Source organism: Enhydra lutris, unplaced genomic scaffold, assembly GCF_002288905.1.
Source record: "Enhydra lutris kenyoni isolate GAN:26980312 unplaced genomic scaffold, ASM228890v2 scaffoldscaffold10, whole genome shotgun sequence".
Lineage (NCBI taxonomy): Eukaryota > Metazoa > Chordata > Mammalia > Carnivora > Mustelidae > Enhydra > Enhydra lutris.
In genome coordinates, this window is record NW_019154094.1 from 34,108,733 (window position 1) to 34,135,509 (window position 26,777).

Here is a 26,777-nt window from a genome sequence, read left to right on the forward strand (position 1 = left end):
AGTGCTTGGCTGTCATTTTCTCTCTCTGTCTCTCTCTCTCTCTCTCTCTCTCTTTTTTTTTTTTTTTTTTGGTCTCTATTGGGTTTTCCTAGTGCTGAGTTCCTAATATCCAGCTGTCTAGATCTCCAATTTAAATGAGTTATTATAATTAAAATCACTGTGTAGATCACAAAAGGGGAGAAAATAGCCCCAGTCACTTATCCATGAACATTCTATCTTTGTTGACAAAAGAATTTCTTATAACATTAAGATGTGCTATGCTCAGGGATTATAAACAATGGGTTTGAGTTTAGAAACCTGCTTCTCTTTTTATGGTTTTAGTTGTTTATTCTGTTCATCAAATCTCCAGTTCAACAACCACAGGTGTGTTAACTTCTCATCTAGCTTAGCGATACGGCCATTTTTCTCATCTTACACTGGAACAATTAAACCTTCCTCCAACCGCCTGCTGGACATGATTCCGTTGTTCCCATCTTCCCTGTGTCAGAATGTGGACCCCCCTATTCCTGGTTGGAATATTCCCACTATAGTTCTATCTTTAGGTTAGCATATGCTACTCATGTTTGGGCTCTGTGAAGAATTAAAACTAGTTCAGACATAAAACATTTTACCCTACCCTGTCTTTCCAATTTATTTTTGCCGTGACTTATACTTGACCAGTGTGGTTTAGTTTTTGTTTTGTTCCTTTGTTGTTGTTGTTGTTGTTTTGAGTATAGTTGACACACAATGTTACATTAGTTTCAGGTATGGGATACAGTGACAGGATAAGTTTATGCATTATATAGTGCGGTCTACTTTTAATACGATCTTTCAGACATTTTTTCAGCATAAAAAACTTTCTACAAATAGATCTGTAATTTTCAAGAGTAAAATACAATCTTTGTTGCTAAAGGTAGAAATTTTCCAGGGATTTTAATATATTATTAACTTGTTCAACAACTAATTTTTTTTCATTGCCTGATGTATTGTGAGGCATCCTGATTGGGTGAGGGCTGGTGGCACAGGCAGTAAAAAATTCACCCATTTATAACGAAGGAGATAGTATATTGAACACATTCCAAGGGAGCAATGGAGACAGCAAAGGAGAGAATGTCTGCCACGAGGTGGTAGTGAGGGGCTATAGTTATAGGGTGGAGTGAGGGAGTATGGCAACATATGGAATTTTCCCTTTTTTGGTAATCTTAGGAAATTTGCCCCTGTTATAAGTGGTAAGTTAGGGCCTATGACTATTTCAAGGTGGGTAGCTTAATGACCCTGTTGCATTCAGCTAGGTGGTTATTCTGGGCCATTTTGCCTTGCTCAAATTTCCACTGCTCAAGCCTTTTGCTTAAAGAGGTCTTTATACCTATGGCAGGCAATGCCAGGCAGTAGGGTTGCAGTACAAATCCCTGCCCTCAAGGAGCTTGTATCCTACTAGAAGTTGAGGATAATATACTACTAAGCAAATGAATGAACTAGAAAGTTTCATATTGTAATTAAGAATTATGAAGAGAATAATCAGGATGATATGACAGAAAATAACAAGGAGGAGGGGAAAGGCTTCATAAGATAAAGTAGTCAGGGAAGACTAGTCTAAGAATTGAATTCTGAGCTGAAACCTGAAGGATGAGAAAGAGCCAGACTTTCAAGGGAAGTACACCTCAGGCAGAAGGTACAGAATTACAAAGGCCCCAAGATAGAAAATTACGTGACATGTTTGAGCTGCATCAAGGAAGCCAGTATAACTAAATCATGGTGAAAAAGGGCAAAAAGTTTTGAAAAATAGGAGGGTGACAGATACCTTACAAGCCAGGCACAGAGTTTGGGTTTTATTTTGAGTATAATGGGAAACCATTGGAGGATTTTAAGCAGGGAAATAACTCCATAGGATTCACCACTTTAGAGACCACTCTGGTTGCTCTGTGGTGCATAGATTATGGGGAACCAAGAGCCAAACAAAGCAGGACAACCAGTCAGGGAGCCATTGAGGTGAGATGTTGGTGGCTGGGACTTAAAGAACAAAATAAATGGAGAAACTTAAGATATATTTTGAAGTTAGAGCCAATAAGACTTATTCTTACAAACTCAGTTTGCAGATGGAACTGCTTCCCAAAGAGCCAGTTTAAGTTTACATAGTAAGAAGCAGAGCTAGATTCCAAATGCCATGCTCCTTCCTCTATGTTAGAGGTTCTTGTACTTCAGTGTGCATTAGAATACCATGGAAAATTTGTTAAAATACTGACTATCGGGCCTGATGCAGAGGTCCTGATTCTGTAGGGCTGGGGCAGGACCTGAAAATTTGCATTTTTAAGAAGTTATGCTTCAGCAGTGCTGTCGCAGCTCGTTTAGAGTCCGTACGGTGAGAACCCTTGTGCTAAGCTGTTTGCCAGTAGCAGAGTGAAGTTGAGATTAAAGTACAAGCATGCTAAGGTGCTCTTGGTTCTCCACAAAGCTCACCGCTTGCTGTCACATCAGGTCCTGTAGCCAGTCCACATAGACAAAGTAGGATGAGAGTGCTAAAGCAATTATCTTTGAGGAAGGTAAAGGGAAGTATAAAATGGATTTAATTCACTTGATAATTACTCATTTTTCCACCTCATTGTGTCTGTATAGTCACTTCCTTTCTTTCACAAATAGACATATAGTATTAAATAGCCATCATTTAGAAGCATGAAGTGTGAACTAAAAGAACCTGATATTTAATACCTTTTGTATTTCTCCTATAGGTAACAGGTGTTAGGAGAGTACAGTCATCATATTTCCATTAGGAAAATGGAATATTTGGGGAATATAATATTTGAGCAGGCTTCAATTCATAGAATCTTTTCATGTTTGAACTGGAAGGAACTATGGAGGCCAACCCTTTGATTTTTATAAGGAAAGAAAATAAAGCCCAGAGACATAAAATAACTTAGCCAAGATCATACAGTGAGTGAGAGTCAGAGCCATGACTAGAGCTGCTCTTTCTGTTACACTGCATGTTAATTTTCCTGCCAAGAAGACATTTTAATACAATAGGTAAGGGGGAAACCCATTAATCATCTAGATACTTTTTCTGCATATCTTCCACAACCAAGGTCATAAAATGAAAACATCCAGATGAACAGTCGACTTTCTCAATTCCTATTTTGTAAGATAATCACCTGATTATTGAGTCCAAATAGCTCTTTTTATTTTCCTTTCAAAATTACACATTTAGTTGTGTGTCTAGACTCTGTATGCTTTGGTCCTTTGGCTCGAATGGCATAACTGTAGGCTCGATGACTCTGCAAACGATGTTTGAGTATCTCTAAGGTCATCAGTAAGTGAATACAGAAGCATCATGCAGGACAGCATACTAATTTCCCCCCAGATATGCTAATTATATGTGATCACTAGATAAAAGTCAGCCCTACAGAGCGACTTAAAGGACACAGTGACCAAACACTGAACACAGTAGATAAGGTACTTCCATAGTAGAGCAAGAGTCTGCTTAATTGTCCTGGACAGAACTGATATGGAGACCCTCAATTTCCCTCGGTGCCACTTAAAATAAAGTCAGAAATTTTTGTTTCCTTCTCTTTGTCTGGTAGTTCCAATAAGATGGCTTACTTTAATATTTCGAGAGGTGCACACTGAGAACAGTGTAAACGAGGGCCAATGGGAAATGATGCAGAAGTAGGGTCATGAGATCCTTACCCAAGAGAAGCTTCAGATTAGGGAAGAAAAAGCCATATCAAGGACAACATATTGAAATACAATTCAGTTCCTTCACTCTCTATTGTCATAGAAAGCAGAGGTGCTATTACAATTTTTTACCCAGCAAGGAATATTGTTTAAGTATACTTGTGGCAAGTTTTACATAAGTGGATTCATTTATCTGCAAGTTTCTGTGCTTGTCTAAAGTAGGAGTTCTCACACTTTTCATTTCAGACCACTTTTCACTTTAAAAATTATTAAATACTCCAAAGAGTTTTTGCTTATGTGGGTTATACCTACTAATAGATACCATATTAGAAATTAAAACAAAGAATTTAATTCAGTGATTTTTTTTTATTTTAAAATGAAAACATGTTAACAAAATTAACATATTTTAAGAAATTGACTGTATTTTCCCTAAAAAATTAATGACAAAAGGGACATTGCTTATGTTTTCACAAATCTCTTTAATGTCTGTCTTAACAGAAGAAAGCTGGACTCTTATGTGCTTCTCTAGTCAGTCTGTCATGATGTATTGGTTTGGTTGAAGTAAATGAAGAAAATCTGGTCTCCTACAGATAGGTAGTTGGAAGGAAAAGTTCTCATGGACTTTCTGAAAGAGACCTGGGAAACCCCAGTGGTCCTGAGACCATACTTAGAGAGACACAGATTCAAAAGAATGCTCCCATCATCACTGATAGGTAGGGTTGAACATATTTTGAGAGCCTATAGATAGAGCATGGATGTTGAAGGCAAACAGGCCTGTGTGTTCATCCTAACTGAACCACATTCTGAATTGAGACCTTAATATTTCTGGGCCTCATCTATAAAATGAGGATAATTCTATTTAGCCTACAGGTTACTATGAGGTTGAGAAATGATATGTAAAAACGGACACAGCATGCAAAGCACATTCACAAATCCTGTCCATTATGTCACACACAGATTATTTCCTACAATCGTATCTGTTGTATACATTAGTGAATACCTGTTAATAGAAATGTGCTTGGTTGCCCTCCAGTATGCCTTCCCAGTAGTCGGCTTTTATCTTTTGTGCAGAGTTTATCATTGTTTCCTGTGAGAGAGAGTTGGCCAGAGGCAAAAGTGCAGCATAGAGGTAAAGAGACCCTAAATAGGAGGGGCCAAGTGAAGCACAAATTAACTGTGAATCCAGGAGATTCAAGAGTTCAGTTGATTCAAGATGCAGTCTCAAGATTTAGCATATTAAAGTTAGAAGAGACTTCAGACCCTGTCAAGTCCAACCTCACCTCAATTTAAATGAGAAAACAAGCTTTCAATCTCCAGGCCCCAAATCCAAGCTGCTTCTGACAAAACAAGATTTACATGACTTCAGCATAGTATTTTTCAAAGTGCACGTGTTGTTTATTCATCAAGTCCCTTGTTTTTTACATGAAATTCTAAATATTTAAAACAAAGCAAGGCTTCTCTAGTTGAAGACAGTACTTCCCCAGAACCCTCAGAGCTTCAGAGAATTGAATTAGAAAACCCCCATATTAGGGTACTTGCTTGCTGTTGTGTGTACAGTGGATGAGAGACTGAAGTCAGAGGATGGGAGATGATGAGGGCTGAACAAAGATTAAAGAGGTACCGTAGCTTAGAACACAATACAAGTATTTTTGGTAAAGCTGATCTTTCCATTCAATGACTTGTGCAAATGGGAAGTCAGGGGTTTAAATGGAGACTGTAGTGATAAGTTGGAAGACTCTCTATAGTATGGTTTCAAAATGAATAGTTCAAGTGCCAGCACTGGAAAACATTGAATTCAAGGCAAAGATAATGAGAATATCTCAATGATTCTGTCAACAATCCAAATTTCCAGACTGGAGATAACAACTATACACATAGGTGGTAAATTGAAGATAGTAATTATCTCCAGGTTCATAAAACCCACTATCAGCAAACTTCTGAAACATTTTTAGCCAAAGCTCTGCTTCCCTGGAGGTGATTCATTTTCTCAAAGACTGTAAGAAACCAGAAACAATTTCAAATGACTACTGGGTCATCTGTGCAATAGTAATTTAAATGCTTTTCTCCAGCATCATTTCTTTTACATTTTTAAATTTAAGCTCTAAGGCTCAGGATGGCATTTTTTCCTATTAGGAATGTCTGATTTTGGAGAATCAGAGATGTCTCCTTTGAGAATTGTTTGGCCACGAAGTTCAAATTCTGTCCCTCTGAAGTTAAATTCTTATTGGATATGATGCTTACATGATTCCAGTGTCTGAAATACACAAAGATTCAGGTCATTTCTGGCAGTTACTGCAGAAAAGACCGAAATGTAAAGATTGCTCATCTATCCAAGAGACTAACAGTGTCACAGGTCAAATCCAAAACAATCATTTAACCTTATATTTGAATTTGTAGCTAGAGGACAAGACTTGTTATGTTTTAGAGTGAGGATTATTCCGTTTCAAACCTTGAAAGAACATGAATGACCAAAATGGATGATTTAATAAGTGGAGGTGATTAATTCTGTTTAATATGTGGGATATACATATATTACCTGAAAAGGCATTTTAAATATCCTTTCTGACATAATAGTGCTGTACCAACCTATTCAGGCCTTGTATAGAGTTATCACTTAGGCATGGTGTCATCAGACGTAGTTGAAACTAGATACCAAGGAGTAAACACCACAAGCCCATATGTGTTAGCCACTCCCTACCCCACCCACCCAAGGAAACCATGTTTTCTGTCATGCACGAAAATGGACCATTTGCTGTTCAAGGACTTAGAACTAGGTGACGCATAGAGATATGGAGAGATGAAAACAATTTCCATCAGACACAGGACTTTACACAGGAAACTCACCCCACTTAGATCTGATTCATCCCATCTCAGTGAGTGGCAGCAGAATTCTTCACCGTGTGGGCTTTTGCCCTATAGATCTGCAACTGGCATGTAAAGAAGAAAGATTATCTCCTTCTTTGCCATTTATATAATATGATATTCCATTCCTAATCCTGCGTCCTTGCCCAGATGTTCACTTCAAAAGGAATATGGTTTTATCATTTCAGTTTTGGCTTCTAGGAGTTAATTTTACTTTAAAAGTAAAGAAAACACCTGATGATGTCTCTCTACTCCTGTGTTTGCTTGTGATTTCACCTGGGCCAGCACAAATAACCACCACTGAGCATTCCTGTCAAGCACCTTAACCTCCACAGCCCTGTTGGAAGAGACAAAATGAACCCATGGAAGTAATTAGTTAGAACTTTGCAAGGTCTTTTTGTAATGCTCTCAAGACCCTCCCTTCCCTTCCCCATCTCCCTTTCTGTGATGGCAAGATTTTGCTACTGCAAGCTCTCTATAGTTTTGAGAGAAAGCAATGAATAAGTGCAAGTGTTACAGGAAATCCATGACATTGAAATCTCAGTCTCTGCACGTGGTTTTGATGTTTCCTTTTTGAACTTCAACTTGACATTGCTTCATAAGTTCCATTTGCCCTTCCATTTATTTTTCCCTCAGTCTCTTTGAAAAGTTTGGCTTAGTTGTTAATATTCCACATAGATTTCTGTAGCTTTTCCTGTTTGCTTTGTTTTCGTGGGCTCTGTGGGGGGTAAATATTCAGCAGGTTGAATCTGAAATCAGGCATACAACTGCCATTAGCCCTATCAGGGCTACACATCAAATTCTCCAAGCAGAGAACAGAAAAGGTATCTACCTTTTGAGCTCCCTTTGCATTAGCAGCAGGAAGATACTGAACAATGGCAAACTTGCAGCTCTTTCAAGGATGAAGGTGATAACCTTTCATTCAAGTTAATGCTTGTTGATGTTGTAACTTTTTTTTTTTTTTTTTTAATTGACCCTTTCAGCCTCCCTTCATATGCAGCAATGCATCATCCCCCTCAGGAGAGGATTTGTAAAATTGTGTTTTGCTCCTTGAAAAACAAGCAATTGCTAGAAGATGTTAAAAGGAGAAAGCAACATTTATTCAGGGACCTAGAGACCTCTGCTGGTTGAATGACTTGTTGAGTGTTTTTCTAGTTTTGTTTATTAGTAAGTAGGTAAGATAGACAGCTTAGCCTCAACACTAATAATTTCCTTTTGAATTAAATTATAGCTGATTTGAAGCCTCACTAAATGAAGATACTGAGGTCAGGTCAGCTAAGAGACATGTTATGAATATTGAGCAGCATCTGCTCATTGAATATCGATAACAATTCTAACTATTAGGTTTATATTGGTAGGCATTACCTTATAGAAATGCCCTGTGAGAAGAAAATATTCCAGAATGATAGCTGTAGTTCTCTTCTTCATGAACTTTGGGCTGAAAGTCTTCTACTTAAATACATTTGCCATTACAGTTAACAATAGCATGAATTGTGCTTTCGGCAAGGCTTGATATTTGTGAAGACATGGAATGTGGAATTAAGGTGGTCTTTATGTCTATTGAGAATAAGGAGAAACAAGTGTGACTTCAACTGAAGCATGAGAAAAATGGCATAATTTGGTTGATGGGAGTGGTATTGGGCGGTGGGCAATGTGGGAGTTAAGTGCTGTTTTTGAATTCCTGTTAGACTGTGGGCAAGACTTGATTTCCTAAGAAAGTTTCAGTAAAAATCAGGACTCATTCAGAGATTAGGAATCCTGGAGCCATAATTTTGTGTATAACATGCTATCAGTATGAAATAAGTCAATAATAAACAATGATGTAGTCAAGAAGGAGAAAGAAGTTACACAATTATCTATATAATGTGTAGGAGTAACATATATTTAGGGACAGACTAAGCTGCTGTAACAGAAAGACCCAAAAATACAGTGGCTTAAAAAAAGTAGTTTATTTCTTTTCCACATATTTCCCCAAAAATCAGCTGGTGGGTGTGAGTGGGGCTGCTTTGCTCTACCAGGTCATTCAAAGTCCAAGAATGGGTAGTCAGCATTTTTTATCCTACGTAGCTTTTCTCTAATAAACAACAGCCTAAGGCTGTTGCAACTGTCCCTTTTTTTCCCCATCACTGGTATGGGACAAGAAGAGTCCAGGACAAGTATCTTTCAGTAAACTAACCTGGAAGTTGCTTTCACTACTGTCACACAGGTACTTTTAGCTTGAACTTAGTCACATAGTTACCTCTAACTGCAGAGAAATCTGGGAAATGTAGTGTGTATCTAGGAAAACATGAGCCCAGCCAAAAATGGTGGGACAGTATGGAATATTTCTCCCACAAAAAAAGGAAAAAAAAAAAGAAAGAAAGAAAAGAATAGATGCTTGGGGGAGAGGGACAGTTAATTTTGCCATATGGCAGTGCTAGTTTTATTTTCTGCCTTTCGCAATTAAAAGACCAGCCACATGGGCTGCAAAAACAGGACCTTCCAAGTTGGACATAGGGTGGGTTGTCTTCTAAAAGTACCCCCTGAACTCTTACCCAGTCTTGTAATTTGCAAAACATCTGGGAACATAATTTCATTATAAGCCTACTTCTGTCTCTTGATTGCATGTGATAAAAATAGACTCAACATACACTGAATGTACATATTTTCTTTGCTTTCTGAACTGTTATAGCTCAACCTAATTGGATTCAAAAAATAAATGATATACATGTGACCATAGAAGAAAATGTCTTTTGGGAATGTAAAGCAAATGGAAAGCCCAAACCTACATACAGGTGGCTAAAAAATGGTGAACCTCTATTAACTCGGGTAAGCCAACTGATGATAATTGTGTCTTGCTACTGACTATAATGTTTACTGTGGCCTCATTGTTATGAAAGCAGGAAAATGATGAGTTTTATTTCCAAAATTATAAACAATCAAATATTATTAATAGTGGAAAAAGTGGAAGTGAATGCAGCGGATACATAGAAACTACATAAATCAAGTTCTTCAGCCTTGTTTAATTAAGCTTCTGTATAGAACCTTTGGTTTTCACCAATTAACATCTTTGGCTGTACCATTAGAAAGTTATGCAGAAAGTCTGAAACTTGTAATTGTGCTAAGATACAAATTTGCGTATGTTCCAGATAAGAGAGAATAAGACCTCTCAGCATACAGATTCTCATCTCAGTGTGGTTTTGTTATTCTCTTCTGCCTGTGGAGATTTCTGGACAATGTGATGTCCAACATGATCACCCTCAAAACACCCACCCTGCCTCCAGACATGTACTAATGACCTGCGCAATTATAAGATTAACATCTGTCATGCAACAGAAATAGAACAAAAACAAAAAGTGATCCCTGGGGCTGTAGGCACCAGACCGTAGGCCTGAGAACAGGCAGTGGTACCTGAGAGCTCAGACTTAAAAAATTATATCGTCTCTGGAGACACGATACAATATCTTTGCAGTAAAGACTTAGGGTGCGGATCTTCCCCACCTGCTGCTATCCAGTAAAAGAAGCAGTCAAACCTATTACCTGCCCAGCGTAACAGGGCACTGTGGTACAAGAGAACTCCTGGGAACTCCTGGGCTCTGACTCCCGCTGCCTCTGGGATGAGAGCTGCAGTGATTTGAGTATCCTCACAGATTAGACCTCAGAGAATCCTTGAGTAGATCTGTTTCTAGACTGCTGGCCCAGGGGATTAGGTAGAGGAGCCACAAAACTGTGAATGGGAATAAAAACAAAGAAAAATAACTCTTTTTCATTAATAAACCTGCAAACCAATATTCCAAAACATAGGCAAAATTTTATTTTTTTAGAAAGATGACCAGCCTATAGAGTATTCTAACAAAGCAAAAGGAATGAGTCTCTTTCGGGTGCTGAAAGAGTTGCATGAAGAAATCCTGTCCATGAAAATAAAAAGATATTTTGGAGAGATAAACAGACTTTTTAAAAGAATAAAATGGAAATTTTAGAAATACATAACCATGGAAACAAAAACCATGCAGACTATTCATTTTTTAAGGGGACATGATAGGTTAAAATAATATGTTTAAAGGATTTGGAAGGTGTACTTCTCAAACATTTAACAAATGCTAACTGATCTTGACACTTTAAACTCATTGTCTCATCTGATATTCACAAGGAAACTTATGAGGTATGTGCTATTGCTATGCCTAGTTTACAGACAAGGAAACACCTGTCTAAGATCACATCCATCCTTAGTAAGTAATGGAGCCAGGATCCAAATATTAAATGTTTGCTGGATTCAGAACCGGGAAAGTTTGCCAGAATAAGGTTTTCGGAATTGGTTATATGGAAGATAAGATCTTAAGGAAGAGGGGTGTGGGGGAGAGGATATGGCATAAAGGGAAGAAAAATTCAAATGCTCTTTGAAATCCTGAAGCGGTCACTCTCCATCTTTGAGAATGTTTTCTAAAAACAGACTCTGAAGCAGAGCTTTGTGTTCAGGAGGTATGCTGGGAAAGCTCTCAGAGCTTAACCTGTGGAGTCAGAGAAGCCCTACTGGGCAGAGGTTAAACAGTGGTGCGGTTCCAACAGAGGCCTTCAGAGGGCGCACTGGAGCAGAAAGTCCTTAAGGGGTTCCCAAATTGCCCCAAAGGGAGGCCTGCCTTTGTACCCCATACACTGACCAGTCGTTGAATTTGGGAAGTTCTTTCAGTCAAGAGCACTTCCCAGAGAGAGAGAGAGAGAGACAGAGAGAGAGAGAGAGAGAGACGCAGCTATGAGCAGTCATCAGATTTACCAGAGAGAACAAGTGCCTTGGTCCTGAAAGAGCATCTGGAAGGTACTACAGAATCTGCCATGAGAGAGGGGACATTGACATAATACAGAAATGCCCTGTGAGGGAGCAGATCCTGACAAAGAGCTTGGAATGAAGCAAGGGGGAGGATGAGGAGGACCTTAGAATGAGGAACAATTGCGTCCAATTTAACTTTCTTGTTGTATTTTCCTACTGAACTCAAATGTTCACTGAAATTTGACATTTTCCTCAGGCCCCAAGTCGAGAGCCAGTTTTTCATACTCAGATTTCCTCCACCACAGGCAGCCCAGTGAAAAGTGCCTGCTGTGAGCAATGGTGGGTCATCAGTGCACACAAAGCAGAAAGGGGGTTGTCGCCCTGTCACATACTTCTCTCCTGTCCCTGGAAGGGCTCCTGCTGGCTCCATGATTCTCCCAATTATAAAAGCCAAACTCAAACCACTACTGTGGAGAAAATGCCTATTATCTACATAGGCATATGTAGATAATAGGCATTTTCTCCCTATTATTTAATGTGAGGGAACATGGATACCTAGATTTGATCAACGCCTAGTAAGGTGCCCGCCCAGCTAAATCACAACCCTACGGCAAATAGAAAATCAGTATGTCTTTATTTTATTTCTTTTAAATGGCAGGTTCCTGGGGAGGAGGAGATCCTTTCTGGGACTTAGGAAAATTGATAATGCAAGTTATGTATCCTCAGGCTGACAAATGAAAATAGTCTTTTGTTTAATACACTAATTTCTTTCTTCCAATTGACCACCAAAAGATGGTCCTAAGCTTAGATGATGCCACTGACAGCAACAGAATGAAGGAACCTTAAATTATTAATACCTACTTTTTTTTTTTAGTAAACCTCAACCAATGTGAAATATTTTTTTTCTGCTTCTCCAAGAAGATTATAATTCTATTAACCTTCAAAGTATTGTCTGTTCATAATCTGAGTGTTTTTAAACTAAACGGTAAGTTTGGTTGTATTCCCCACCCCCCTCCCCCAGTTCGCACAAAGTCTCGGAGTAAGAAAGACTTTTAAATTTCAAGTTCATCTATTTAGAGGAGATATTAATCTGAATGGTTTCACTATTGAATCAATGAGAACTCCAGAGTCCGCAATTTGAATTCCATTTACCAACTGACGTACAAGGTTGTTCTATTTAGCGCCTGACCTGCCACAAATTTACTTGACAGATAAATAGATCATGTTATTAAATTGCTTATATGATGGCTATTTTCTTCTCATTAAGCCCCTTTGATATAGCATGTAGCAAAATTGCCTTAAGGTCTCTGTTGTAGAAGGTCATTGTTTTGTGTTCCTCTTTTCTTTCACAGGATAAAATTCTAATTGAGCAAGGAACTCTCAACATAACCATAGTGAATCTCTCAGATGCTGGCATGTATCAGTGTGTGGCAGAGAATAAACACGGAGTTATCTTTTCCAACGCAGAGCTTAGTGTTATAGGTGAGTCTTTATACTGGAAAGAAAAAAAAAAATAGGTCACTAAACTAACATGTGTTTTGCTAAGCATATTCTTCAATTCCACCCCTCAAAGGGGGTAAAGATACTGCTCAAGAAAAAAGTAATGCATTCTGCTAGCAATACAAGGAAACCCCTTTCTAAATCAGTCTCTGCTGATGCTTCCAGTGGGTAACACCGTTCCCTCAGCACCCATGTTTATTCCTCTGTCAGCCACTCTTCTAAAGTGAGCGGTTTCTGAAATGCTGTGGAGCCTTACTACCGTGCTGATTGGGTACAAACTCCTGCTTGGAAGGACGAAGAGTTGACTTGCTTTGGAAAATTCCTTTGAACAGCTGGCAGAGTGCATCTTGTTCTTCCACATCGGAATTTTCCAGAGTGTACAGAAGTGGTCTGCCTCTCCAGCTGTTTCTTTCACCATGTGACCCCTTTTCCTCTGAGATTCAGCTGTAGTGACTTTTCTGTTCTGCATTACCATTCACCATCCTCTCTTCCTCCAGGGGCCACTGGAACATACTGTTCCTTCTCCTTGGAATGATTTTCCTTCCCGTCTTCATTTCATCAACTCCTTCCCTTTCTCCATCTCCAAGTTCCATTGCTGCTTCCTCAGAAAGTCATACTTGGTCCTGTGCCTCAATCAACTTTGCCTTTTACAGACTTTTATATTGCCTCTTAATTATCCTCTATAACAGATACCACAGTTGCATTTTACATTTGTTGATGTGATTTTTCAGGTTTCTTTTTTTTTCCCTCTCATTGCACATTAGCTTCCCATGTTGTCAAGGACTATATTTGGTTTACTTATTTTATTCTCAGGAGTTAATATAATAGTGAAGCACATAATATGCACTCCATAAATATTGAATGAGTGTAGGAATGAATAAAATGTGATAATGATGAAAGAGTTAAGAGGCCGCTTATAAAAATGAATTATTTCCAGTGCCTGGGTGGATCAGTGGGTTAAGTATCCAACTCTTGATTTCAGCTTACATCATGATCTTGGAGGTTACGGGATGGAGCCCCAAATCCAACTCTGTGCTTAGCATGCAGTCTGCTTGAGATTCCCTCTCTCGCTCTCCCTCTGCTCCTCTCCCCTTTCATGTACACACACACCCCCTCTCTCTCTCTCTCTCTCTCTCTCTCTCAAATAGATAAATAAATATTTTTAAAAAATAAAAAACGAATTAGGACTAAAGTAAATAAATAATTGAAAGTATAAGTTAAGTGAATTGGCAAACCTATTGTCATTAAAAAAAAAAAGTCCAGGCTATCAATTTGCTTGTGTCCCATTAAAAAAAAATATCTTGACTCTGAATTCAGAATTTATCTAAAGTGCCTAAACAGTAGTTTTTAGGGAGAGCATAATAGAAAGATTATGAATAAGAGAGAAGTAGAACACAAAGGGAGCTGATTCCGTAAATCCTGATGATTTGCCCAGTTTAAAGTCTCGACTTTTCCTTCTGCAAGGCACTTTTTGATGCCTAGCATGTGGAGCCTACATGTATAAGAAGATACTGCCAAGATAAATGTACTTCTTCCCTGTGCAAATTCCCTGTGCAAAAAAAGGAAGGGAAAGCTTCCATGACCTTTCTTCTTACCAAGTTCTTTAGCTTGAACCAGCATCCCAAAAAAGACAAGAATATGTGAGAGCTCATGGCCCTACGGCCTGTTTCAAATAGACCAAAGAGCATGCTGCGTTCCTAGAATAATCATGAACTTGTCTTGGCCCTACTATAAGTCTGACCTTTTTGGAAGCCTAAGCACATGTCCCTCTCACTCTATGAACATTGGGAGCAATAATTCCAACTTTTTCTGGGACAAGTACGATGGTTTCATCCTGCCCCAGTTAGATCTGATGATTTGTTGTTGTAATTGACTCTTTTGGAGCAAAATTCAGCGTGATAGGTTACTTAAGATTTTCTGGAAAAAGAAGTGTGTTTTCTGTTAAACTGTATGTCAACTAGTTAGAAGAGCTAAAACTGAGGACGTATATAGTCTAATGAATGAATCACATTGTCCTAAAACCCTCTAAGTGAGTGCTTACCAATTTACAACTCTGGGAAACCCATTATAATTTTTAAAGATTCTAAAAAAGAGAAAAGAAAAGAAAAAGATTCAGTAGGTCCCTTTGTTAAAGTAAGAAAATTTGATAATAACAAATGACTGTAAACCTGGGATATGATTATGGGGTAATAAGAAAGAATAAGTGAAGTACCAGAAGCAGAGCTAGAAGTGAGAAAATGTATCAAATGATTTTTATCTAGAGCACCTACCCACAGCTGAAAATAGCAGTGTATATGAGATGTATGTAAATGTATATATATAGTCTTACTTGTGGATAGAATATAACAGCTTAAAATAACTCCTCCCACAGCCTTCTCTGAAACCCTGTCTCCTCCCCCTGCCTGGGGTTCAAGGCCTATGAGTTGGGAATCACTGTTCCCTCTTTTACAGAGTTTTATTTCAAATCATTCCCAACTGGCACTAATTCCAAATGAATTCTTGATCTGAGTCCTTTCTTAAGTGCCCTAAGGTCAGCAAGCCAGAGCAGTGAAGATAAGAAGAAAATGCCTGAGAAATTACTTAACCATTCTATTTCAACTATGTTGAATATGAGAACAATAAGGCATGTCAGTAAATGATACAGGCCAAACTGTAGTAAAAATAGTAAGGCTTCCAGGAATTCAGGAAAGAGGGTTTGGCTAATGGGCTGGGCTGGGCAGCTAAGCCTTGAACAGTGATTTATATTTGGACAGTCAGAAAAGAGGACTAGGAGTATTCCAGATCAGAGTGAGATGGCCGTAACAAAGGCTCAAAGTTATAAAACATCTGGACAGTTTCTGGCACATAGAGAATCCTGAATGATTTTAAAATTTTTAATTCAAATATATAAAGGGTATGGGCAAAGTTTAAAATAGATGGGAAAGTTAATTGAGAGCCAAATTTTAGAGAATCTTGAATAACAAACTTAGAAGGTCCTTCTTTAGTGTCCCACTTCACTTCCAAAAAAATCATATTAATATTCTCTAAGTGAATTGAAAGGACAGTTAAGTGTTGAAGGAGTAAATCCCTGGAGTTCATTTTAAGTGAACGAGGGAGAAGACATTTCACTATATAAAAATACACATAAATTAATATTGGCTCACTTGGATAAGCTATAATACGATTGTATTCCACAAATCACTTTGTTTCTTAAAGAACAGTAATAGTTTGACTCTTTGGGATCAGATAATTGATTTGTTTTTACCTTTCTAAGAATCATGGTGAATTTGAATTGAATAAAGAAACACAATGAAAATAACATACTTTATTATCAGGAAGAAAAAAAAAATAAGAATGTTGATTCCAACCATTGATCAAATACCAGGATCCCCACATGCTAGAGAGAAGATTCCCTTTCATGCTAGGTAATAATATTCTCATGAATAAGAGATGGTTAGGAAGCATATTTTTAAGAGGCTTTTTCCCATGGTCTTATTTTATGTGTTCTAAGTAATGTGTATGTAACATATCTATATTTAATGGATTGAAAATGCTAAATAATTAAGTAGGTGCTCAGTGATTTACTCACTGGCTGGGAGAATAGCCTAGACTTTTACCTTGAGGTCAGTCTATTAGAGTAGACCTAGTTTTGAGGACATCAAATAGAACTGTCCTTCCTTGTGACTGACCCTATCACCATTGATAGCCTAGTGTTCCTCAAGGCATCTGTGCCCAGGCTTTTCCTCCTGTCTTAACCTACATTGTGGAAGAGGTTGACTATGTGATGTACTCCTACAGGACTCCTGGGAGGCTATACAATTCTCTGGGTAATGCCATCATTCCATCCTTCTCTCCCACTCATGAAAGTGTGTTGGAATTAGGGTAAATAGAGTCTGTTAATCATGGGGAACTTGGATCTTCTATACAACCTAATTTTAAAAAAAAAGTGTCCTGTTGGTAAAAATTTAAATTTTCTACTGCAACATTTCTACTCATCTTTAGTATTGGTGTCCCCTCAGATGATCATTGGTGATGGGGACTGCTGGTTGAATCACCAACCTTGAGATATTTTTGATGTTCCAATTAGAATACTTCTGCTGTATATATAATCATAAGGTAAGGACAGAGCACAACTAAGGCCCCAAAAGCAGAAGCAGGGATTAAGGTACCTCTGAGCCATTATAGGAGAATTCTCTAAGGAAAAGCCTATAAAAGAAAGCAAGATAGGGAAGGGGCAGTTTGGGAGCTGAGCAAGGTCATGGTCTAGCCTATATCTCATCCTAGAGGGGGGTATCCAGGTCATAACTGCATCTCAGAGTTGTTACCACCTGAAGCAAGGAACATAGACTTTTCTAAAATTTCTGTTTATCAGTCCATCTTTGGGCTGCCCCTTAGATGGTATTGGCAGTGGGTGTTGGGGTAGTGATGTGGGTGCAGATTTCCCAATTTCCCAGAGACGAGGGCAGCTGGAGGTGGTAAGCAGCCAACACTCAGAGCTGGTAGGGCCAGAAAAAAGAATGTGTGTGAGGGTGCCAACAGCGTTCTTACAGAGGACAAGTACTTGTACCAGACCAAGCAAGGTACTTTGTTACTTTGTCCACTTTACCTGGATCATGATGGGGAGTATGACTAGTTTACTAGACTAAGTTTGATTTTGAAATGGGAGGAACTATCCCAAAGACCAAGTAAGTCTTTCGGCTATGACCTGACTTTACCAGGACTGTATAATGGAACAGAAATAGCTTCTGCCCCAAGGAGTTTCTGTCTGATGCTTCTGTGTTGTGAGGATTCTCCTGGCCCACGTGGTAGAGGACATCTGACCCTGGAAGGACGCTTAAATACCATTAAGGAACTGATGGTCCAATTAAAGTGAGGTGCAGGCTTGAGCAATTATTTGGTTAATTTGGCATTTATCCAGATGATTGGCTCTCAAATGAGGAAAACATTAAGGCTAAACTAAAAGTTATTTCACAGGGGCTTTCACAAGTGCTCATCTGCATCTCAGTCTGATTTCTCAACTGCCTCGTTGAGCCAGATTACAAAATAATCAAATGTGCTGAGTGTGATCAGCATCCAGTGAGAGGACAAGGGCCTTTCTTACTCTGATGTAGTCATCTAGGCAGGAGCTTGACTAAAATTGTCCTGAAAAAGGAAAGCTATGCTTGGATCTCAAATTCCACTTTGATATATATATTTTTAAGATTTTATTTATTTATTAGTGAGAGAGAGAGAGAGAGACGAGTGAGAGAGAGAACAGGAGCAGGGTAAGGGGCGGAGGGAAAAGCAGACTCCCTGCTGAGCACGGAGCCCAATGTGGGCATGATCCTAGGACTCTAGGATCATGACCTGAGCTGAAGGCAGACACTTAACCCCCCAGGTGCCACCCCCCACTTTGATATTTTTAACAAGTCACTAAGCCTTCCTTTATCCATAAAATGAGTAAGCCATTATTCAGCTTACTGCCAAAACTAAGAGATCCCATGTGAAAGCTTTTTTAAAGCCTAGAAGTGTTTGTAGCAAAACAAGAAGTGTTTTATTGTTGTTAACTAGTATCCATATTAAAATCTCGTAGACAGCCTCCAAATCACCAGCAAACCCCATTTCTGTGATTCTCAGATTTTGCTGATGACAATCATTCGGGGAGGTTTTCAATATTCCTGATGCCTTACCGTCTTCCATATCAACTAATTCAATCTCTGGGCCTGGGACCCAGGTGTGAATCCAGTGAACAACATGGTTTGGGAACTATTGCTCTGATTGATCAGATCAGAAGGCCATTGTTTTTTGAAGGTATTCTCAACCTTTACCATGCACCAGAATCACGCGGAGGACTTGTTCTTTTTTTTTTTTTAAAGATTATTTGAGAGAGCAAGTGAGTGAGCACAAGCAGGGGGATGGGCAGAGGAGAAGGACAAGCAGACTCCCTGCTGAGCAGGGAGCCCGATGTGGGGCTCCATCCCAGGACCCTGGAATCATGACCTGAGCCAGAGGCAGACGCTTAATGACTGAGCCACTCAGGCGCCTGGAGGACTTGTTCAAACACAGATTACTGAGTCCTACCCCCAGAATTTCTGATATAGTAGCTGATACAGTGGGGCCTGGAGAGCTGCATTTCAAACAAATTCCTGGGTGATGCTGGTGCTGAGGGTCCATGATCACACTTTTGAGAACCGCTATCCTAAAACAGGAAATTTATCCCAGGTTGTGTGCGAGTGTGTCTGTGGGTGTTTAAGTTGAATACAATCTACCTAGCAAATCTTCGGATTTGGATCAAGATTCTGAATCTGAAATCCTCCTGTAGAAGAGAAGTATCAGGCATCAGACCTTCTCACCGTGGCTGAAGGGCCCATTTCACCAAAATGGTGAGTAGGATTAGGCATACAGAGAGGTCTCACAGACTGCCATGTGAGAACTGGGCTAAGATGTTGGTTGGCATGGCTCTGGTGGCTTAAAGCCAACTGAAGGAGGGGTGCCTGGCTGCTCAGTCAGTAGAGCACATGACTCTTGATCTCCAGATTGTAAGTTCAGGCCTTATGTTGGACATAGAGTTTACTTTGAAAAGCCAACTGAAAGGAGACAGTGAAATCTGAGGGGTAAGTACTATGATAATTTCTTACATGAGTTCACCCAAGGAAATGTCTTCACTGAGCTAGAATTTAAAGTGTAATTCAGGAATGCACCCCAAGGTATCACTGAGCAGTGATACCATTTACTATCCTACAGCTAAAATCTCTCGGTCTTCTATAAAACTACTGTGAAGGATTACTCATTCACAAGTCTACAGTTTTTGTTTGTTTGTTTGTTTTTTGGGTTTTCTTGGGCTGGGAGGAGGGGCAGGAGAGAGAGGAGGAACCATAAGCAGTCCACGCCCACTCTGGGCCCTGATCCAGGGCCCGATCTCATGATCCTGAGTTCATGACCCGAGCTGAAATCAGGAGTCAGGAGTTGGAGCGGCATGCGCGGGTGGCCCAGTAGGTTAGGTGTCTGCCTTCAGTTCAGGTCATGATCCCAGGGTCCTAGGATCGAGTCCTGCATCAGGCTCCCTGCTCAGCAGGAAGTATGCTTCTCCCTCTCCTTCTCCTCCTACCCCTTTTGCCACTTGTGAATTCTCTCTCGCTCTCAAATAAATAAAATATCCTTAAAAAGCAAAAATGAGTTGGTCACTTAACCGACTGAGCCACCCAAGCACCCCCAGAAGTCCACCATTCTTTACCTGCAGAGATATCCAATAAATTCTCTTACATTGTAAAATGAAGAAGAAAGTTTGAATGTTTTAGCAAACTTACTCATTTCCTTTTACCCACCAGTGAGAAATAAGCTCTTTTTCCTTCTGCATACCATATTGATATGTCTGCTTTGGCTTCCAAAACTTCACTCTATTGTACCAAATCTAGTAAGATTGTTTCCTGCCCTTCCAATATTTGACTTTCGCCATCTTCTAAAAGCATATGTTACTTTTTATCTTTTATGATTATCTACACAAGACTTTCTGATAGTCAATCAATGAAATGAAGTAATTATTTTTTCCCTTCTACCACTTTCTAGCAACAAACAGATTGTATTTTCGTAGTCCAGAACATATTAGAATTGGCATTCAAGAAGATTTAACTGATTTTCAAACTTTCATGTATGTATACATTACTTAGGAATCTTGTTAAATTTAGATTCTAATTTCGAGTCCTAGAAAGAGCCTGAGATTCTGCATTTAACAAGCTCCCAGATGATCACCGATGCTTCTGCTCTGGGGGTCACATCTTCAGTGGCAAAAACTATAAAAATGTAAATTCTCAAGTCCCTCTCCTGGTAGGTAGAGTTCAGGAGTGTATATATACATTTAATAAGCTCCTCTAGGTGATTCCTGTGATCAGTTCACTTCAGGTGCCACAGGTCTGGAATCTGCTTTGTAAATCCCTTTGTTACCCAATCTTAAGCTATCAGAGGAGAGTAGCTTTCTAACTTACAAAAGCCAGTGGGAGTTGGAGAGCAGAATAATGACTAGGCTGTTCTCTTTTTATCACCACTGTACATACAGTTAATCCATGTTTCCATTGTTGAACCCAGTATTGACAGAAGCTCTGTCAATCATGTGAGACGATTTCTACCAGAAATAAAGCATTTGCCCGAGCGACATTCCAGCTTTTTTTTTTTCCAATATTACCAGACAGTGGTTCTTCTAGTTTTCTGAAGAAATTAATTTTACACTTAATGTGAGACAGTCATGAAGCCTTTTGAATGTGGTTGAAAGTGAACGCAGCACAAAGGCAAAATCTGTGTTCTCTTTCCATGTTAAAAACACTTCAGTAAGGAGTTTTGGAAGGAACATGATAAGCAAGAAATCATTCACTGCTGGATAACGTAAACATTGCTTATCTACACTGAAGGTTTCTCTTGAGCGTGCGTGTCTAGGGCAGGGCAAGACTCACAGAGTCTAAGGTAACAAAATGAAACAATCAAAGGAAATGCAAGGGTGTCGAAATTCCTGTCTTCCTGGCCCTAGGTTGGTTGGTTGAGAGTGCCTGGGGAGGAAAGAGGAGACCATGATACTGCTTCAGAGAAAGACTCCAAACTGGGGAAAGCTGAACTCCCAGGGCCCACTCGACCTGTTACCATCCCGTAAGTGTGTTTGAGGAGAAGCGAGGAAGGGAAGTTATGTGCTGGAGCTAGCTCCTACTGACAGTAGCTGAGTCTACGTATCCTTCAGCTCTGGATGTGTTGACTTCTTGTTGGTAACTTGAAATTGGCCATGAAGGAAGTATTTACACCACAGAAATTGGGGAGCATTAAATGCTAAGTTCCTTGGTGTATTGTTTTGAGAGCCATTTCTTAATTTACCATCACACCAGTAGTTTCAGAGTGGTTTAAGAGTATAAACAGCCCACATATTTTTTCTTGGGCAATTCTACTTCATTATACTAAGTCCCAATTCCAGAAAGGATGGAGTATCCTGTAAGTCTGAGAAGCCATCTACAACCCGCCTTGGAGGAAAGAAAGGTATCCAGGCAAAGCATCATGAGAAGAGACTTCTCTGTTTTGAACTGAACTCTGAATTCTCTCCTACAATGTACATTTATTCAACAAATACCAATTAAATACCTACTTTGTGCCCAACACTGGGCTCAATAAGGGTTATATAGATCCATAATACAAAGTCTCTGCCTTCAAGACACTGATGATCTAAGGATTGCTAATAACAAATGCTACCACATCTTCTTAACCACTACAATACTATGATTCTTTCTACCACATTCAAATGACTCTTTTGTTCACTCAACAAACATTTCTATCTCCTAACAAAGTTACAATCAAATAAGGCATTACAGTACTATACACTACTTGTCTAACCAATGATAGGCATCTGTATAAGGGTTTAGGACATTGGGTCTAATGTAATAAAATATCACTAACTTGGACTTATATAAGGAGGTCAGAGTGATTACAGATATTTAAAAATGCATACTGTCTTAAATAGGGTAGCTCAAAGGTGGTTAACAAGAATTTATCAGCTGAAGCTCTTAAAACATGTAAGAATGATTTCTAGTCAACATGTTAATCACTGTATATAAGATATAATCTTCCAAAATGGCTTTAAAATGTCTTGCTTGGAATAAGAAAAAAATTTCCCACCCAAGTCTCCACAATTAATTTTTGGCTTTTCAAGCCTTTTATAAAAAGAAAAAAGGCTAAGCCTGATCCTAGTTGTTGGCAGAGAAACTGTTGAGAGATCTTGAAATGGTTCCTGTGCTCAGTATTTGTCAGTTACCATAGTGCCTGAAATGCCAACATTAAGGAACTATTTTCACTTATAACTGAATGGATGAGATACCACTACTCAGCAATAAAAAAGAACTAACTGTTGATACATACAACTGAGATGGATCTCAAGAGCATTGGGCAGAGTAAAAAAAAAAAAAAAAAAAAAATATATATATATATATATATATATATATATATATATATATATATCTCTGAAAAGGTCACATACTATGCAATTCTATATATAAAATATTCTCCCAAAATGACAAAACTATAGAGATGGAGAATAGATTAGTGGTTTCTAGACATTAGGGAGAATTCAGCAGGAAGGAGCTGGATGTGGCTATAAAAGGTGCCTGAGAAAAATCTTTGTTATGATGGAATACTTCTGTGTCTTGATTTCAGTGGTAGTTATTCAAGTCTGCATAGGTGATAAAATAACACAGAACTAAAGACACACATTGTACCAATGACCACTTTCCTTATTTTGATGTTGTAGAATGCTCACATAGGGTATAATCAGTCGTTAGGAGAAAGTAAATGAAATACACATGACCTCTCTATCTTTGTGACTGTACATCTATAATTATTTCAAAATTTAAAAAAAAATTCCAGCCATGATAAGTTTATTTGGCTCTAAAAAGCACTCTTATATTTCAGCATAAAGTCCCCTAATAATGGTGGTGGCGGTAGTGGAGATAACAGAGAGGAGAAGTAGGAATGAAGCAAATATTGGGCTAAGTACTTAATATACAATACATTTATCATTTCATCTATTCTTCAAAACAACCTCATGACTATAAATATTATTACTTTTCTTTTACAATAACCTTCCCAAAGGAGCAGGAATCCATAAACATAAGAACGGTAGGAGGAGACCCAGGTAAGCAGGACATTCAATATATTCAACCAAAACAAGCAGGGCACAGGTATGAGGAACTTAAAAGGGACACATCATGCTGATATTAGAAAAGAGAAATCTTACTTCAGAGTTTGTTGAGTCTTCTTGTGAATGTTGTCCTTGGCTAGAGAGGGCTGATTTTGAATCCACCATTCTGAAATGATGGACCTAGAAAGAAGATTCCCACTGTAAGCAGCCTTCTAGTTATCTACCCAGCAAGCCAGAAAAATCTTGGGGTTTTAAACTCTGATACCAGCATTTTCTCTTTAGCGGTGAAAACATTTGAATGGATGAATTCATTCTAGGTTTATTTTTATGGAATGATGAGGTAATAGTTAAAGATAATAAAGTTTAAAATAGTCAAGACTTCTGAAATTCCAGAAGGGCCAAACGGAATAGTCTCCATCCACTGGCAATGTTGCTAGTGATGTTTCTACAGACTAAGTGCAGTAGAACTGTATGCAGAATTATCCTTTCCTCTTCAATAATGAAAAGCACATTCGTACATTTTCCAAATGTTACTCCCTTTGCACATCCAGTCAAAGAGTTACCACCCTTGCTCTCTCTCTCTTGAGAAATGACACTAAGTCACAAAACTTTTGTTTTCAAGGGTTCTGTTAGCTACTTTAAATACCCTTGACATGTGACCAAGAGTCATTTAATTCAGTAAAACCAAACAGTTGAGAATTACAGAGAGAACTTCTTCTGGCTGGATGCTTCTCATAGATCATGTAATGTTAATGAATTAAAGATCGTTGATAAATAATAAAAAGTTGCATTTTCCAAATGAAAGTGGTCCTGTAACCTGACTCATTCCAACACTTAGAGAGCAGTGCCCTCTAGTAGTTGATGTAAGAAATATTATCCCCTAAGTGCATTAGATTTAGCAAATGAGGATCCCCCAGTATCTGAGCAACTCTCATATTCAAGTGGGCAATTTGACAATTGGTTTTACCTTTTCTGAGCTATTAAGAACCTACTGAAGTTTCACCTTCAATGTGTACTAAATTTTTAAGTGCCAGCAAAGGTTGGGTTCTAATAGTGCTCTACTGAGGACCTTACCGGTAACTTTTAAAACCTAATTTCTTTGTGAATGTCAAATTTAACGGACTCCTTTCACTTAAATACAAGGTACAGACAGGAAAAAACATCATTCCATACACTTAAGGGCGTCTTAGGTGCAACAGATGGTCACAAAATGGCAGAATGTTTACAAAACCATTAATGGGTCAAGTATTCACAAACTGATGAAGGTTTGACAATCTTGCCCTAGAAAGCACTGCAGCTTAATGTGGAAGCTGATAGATTTGCAGGGTTGAATAACGGTAGAGGTAAATTAAGCAAATTAAGTAAACAAAGGGAAGAGATTTGAATTTATAATTCTATTTTTATTAATGAAAGATATTCAAAGATATTCAAAGCCACTCTTATCACTAGGAGATCCACAAGATAATAATGCACGTAAACAGTGAAATGTACAGTGAAAATGCTTCTGAAACTGGAAGGTGTGTTTTCTGTCTTCTGTGAGGCTGATATCATGCTATTTCAAATCCTGTAAAAGCAATATATAGTTTTTTGACAAATACACCCCTGTGTTGTGCACAGTTTGATTTATGTAAACTCATTTCAAATGCAATTTCAGAATTCCTCCTGAACAGATGAAAAATGTCTGCCTAAAGTGATAAAAATGTGTGTGTAGAAAGATACACTTTTAAGAAGGGATTTGTATATGATACAGCTTTGTAACTCTATTTCACAAAATACTCTTTTTCAAAAACTTCTAGAAATTTGATTTTTTTTTTAACATTAATGTGTCAGTTCAGGTGTTTAAGATGAGAATGAGGCTGTTGTACTATGGGATCCTTTCTGTGCTGCATATTAGCATGTATGGGAGTGGTAAATGGGGTAATAATGACAGTAGAACATAAATGCTGGTTTTGTTCATGTATTTCATACATGGCAGCAATCAAACACAGAGCCCACTGATTCAAGTCAACACAGTATCCGAGGCAAAACGACGTTGCCCGCCGTTCCCCTCACCTACATTCTTCCTCTTGGCTTAGTTTGACTAGGTGACATGACAGTGCCGATAGCATGGTTCTCTTCAGGCTTCCGGCAGATTTTGCTTTGTTACAAAGTCTTTCCAGTTTTACTTGTTTGCTTGAGTTGAGCGATCTCAACTCTTTCTTCTGTCTTTCATCAAGCTGTCTTCACACACATGTACAATTCACACACATATGCTCTGCATTTTTTGTAGTATTTATTAGGAATTTCACTTATCTTTTTAATCATGCTAATACATTTATTCAAGGGGTGGTCAGGTGTTTCTTTAATAGTGTGGTGTTACATAAATATTAGGTAGGTCTGTCCTGACCCCATCTTTTTCATAATCCTATAATTTTTATTATGTGATTTTGCAGATCATACTAGGAATACATTTATCTCATTGTAGCAGAAACATCAGTAACAACTTGTAGGTTACTTACTAATTGTACTTATCATTATAGAATTATACTCCAAGTTGTAGATTGCCCTCACAAATCCAAGGTACACAGATGGAGATATCAACTGCCTACTAAATTCATCTACTCAATTTCACCTTTGCATAGTAAAACCAGCTCCAGTCATACATTGCATCACCCCTTTAAAAAATAGACTTTCCACTTTTATTTCTTTCTAGACAATTACTGAAAATATTTCCACAACAAAAGCATTTAATAAAACTTTAACTTGCTTTCACTGAAGCTTATTTTTGTTATATTTTTTTAATATATATATCACTAGTACCTGGTTTGGTTGCAATTAAGAAATTGACTCCCATTCTCCCTATTCACATACATATATTCTCACTCTCTGTCCTCATTTAAGTAATTTGTGGTATTTAAATTTCACATTCAATGTGATCTAAAATCTTAGATTCTAGTAGGTCAAACTGCTGGGAGTCGGGGATTTTAAATATAGTGAAATTAAGATTCCAAGAGGTGAATCCCTCCTCAAAAGAGATCTTAGATCACATTAATTTAATTAACTCAGAAGGAAATGGAGATTTTTTTCAGAAAGGCATCTTTTAAATTCCTTCCAAGAGGATACAAATGTGTATCTATTGTTTTAGGAAAGCAATAATTCTTTAACATTATTTTCGTATAACCACCTGAGTTATAAAATGAATTTAGAACACTCATAGTGAGCATGGAATTGAGTTTTCTAAGAGCAAGCCCCAGTTTATCCTGCGTGAGCCAAGCATTGCATTAGGCAACAGTAGCGGAAAGCTGGAGAAAGCCCTTGTTTTTAAGTAGAAGCTCAGAGGGTGATGATAGAGACATTTCAGCATGTTCTCATGGAGACATGCACAGAGTGGTAAGGGACGGAGCAGAGGCAGAAACTGTTATCAAA

At 38.4% G+C, this 26,777-nt stretch overlaps 1 protein-coding gene across 1 annotated transcript in view; it reads left to right on the top strand.

The window, feature by feature from the left end:
* Positions 1-26,777, top strand: part of LOC111144035 (contactin 4) — a 704,266-nt gene that overhangs the window by 543,318 nt on the left and 134,171 nt on the right. Inside the window, exons 9-10 of the mRNA XM_022498106.1 lie at positions 9,179-9,315; positions 12,604-12,733. Coding sequence (XP_022353814.1) covers positions 9,179-9,315; positions 12,604-12,733 — 267 coding nt within the window. The remainder of the gene's footprint in view (positions 1-9,178; positions 9,316-12,603; positions 12,734-26,777) is intronic.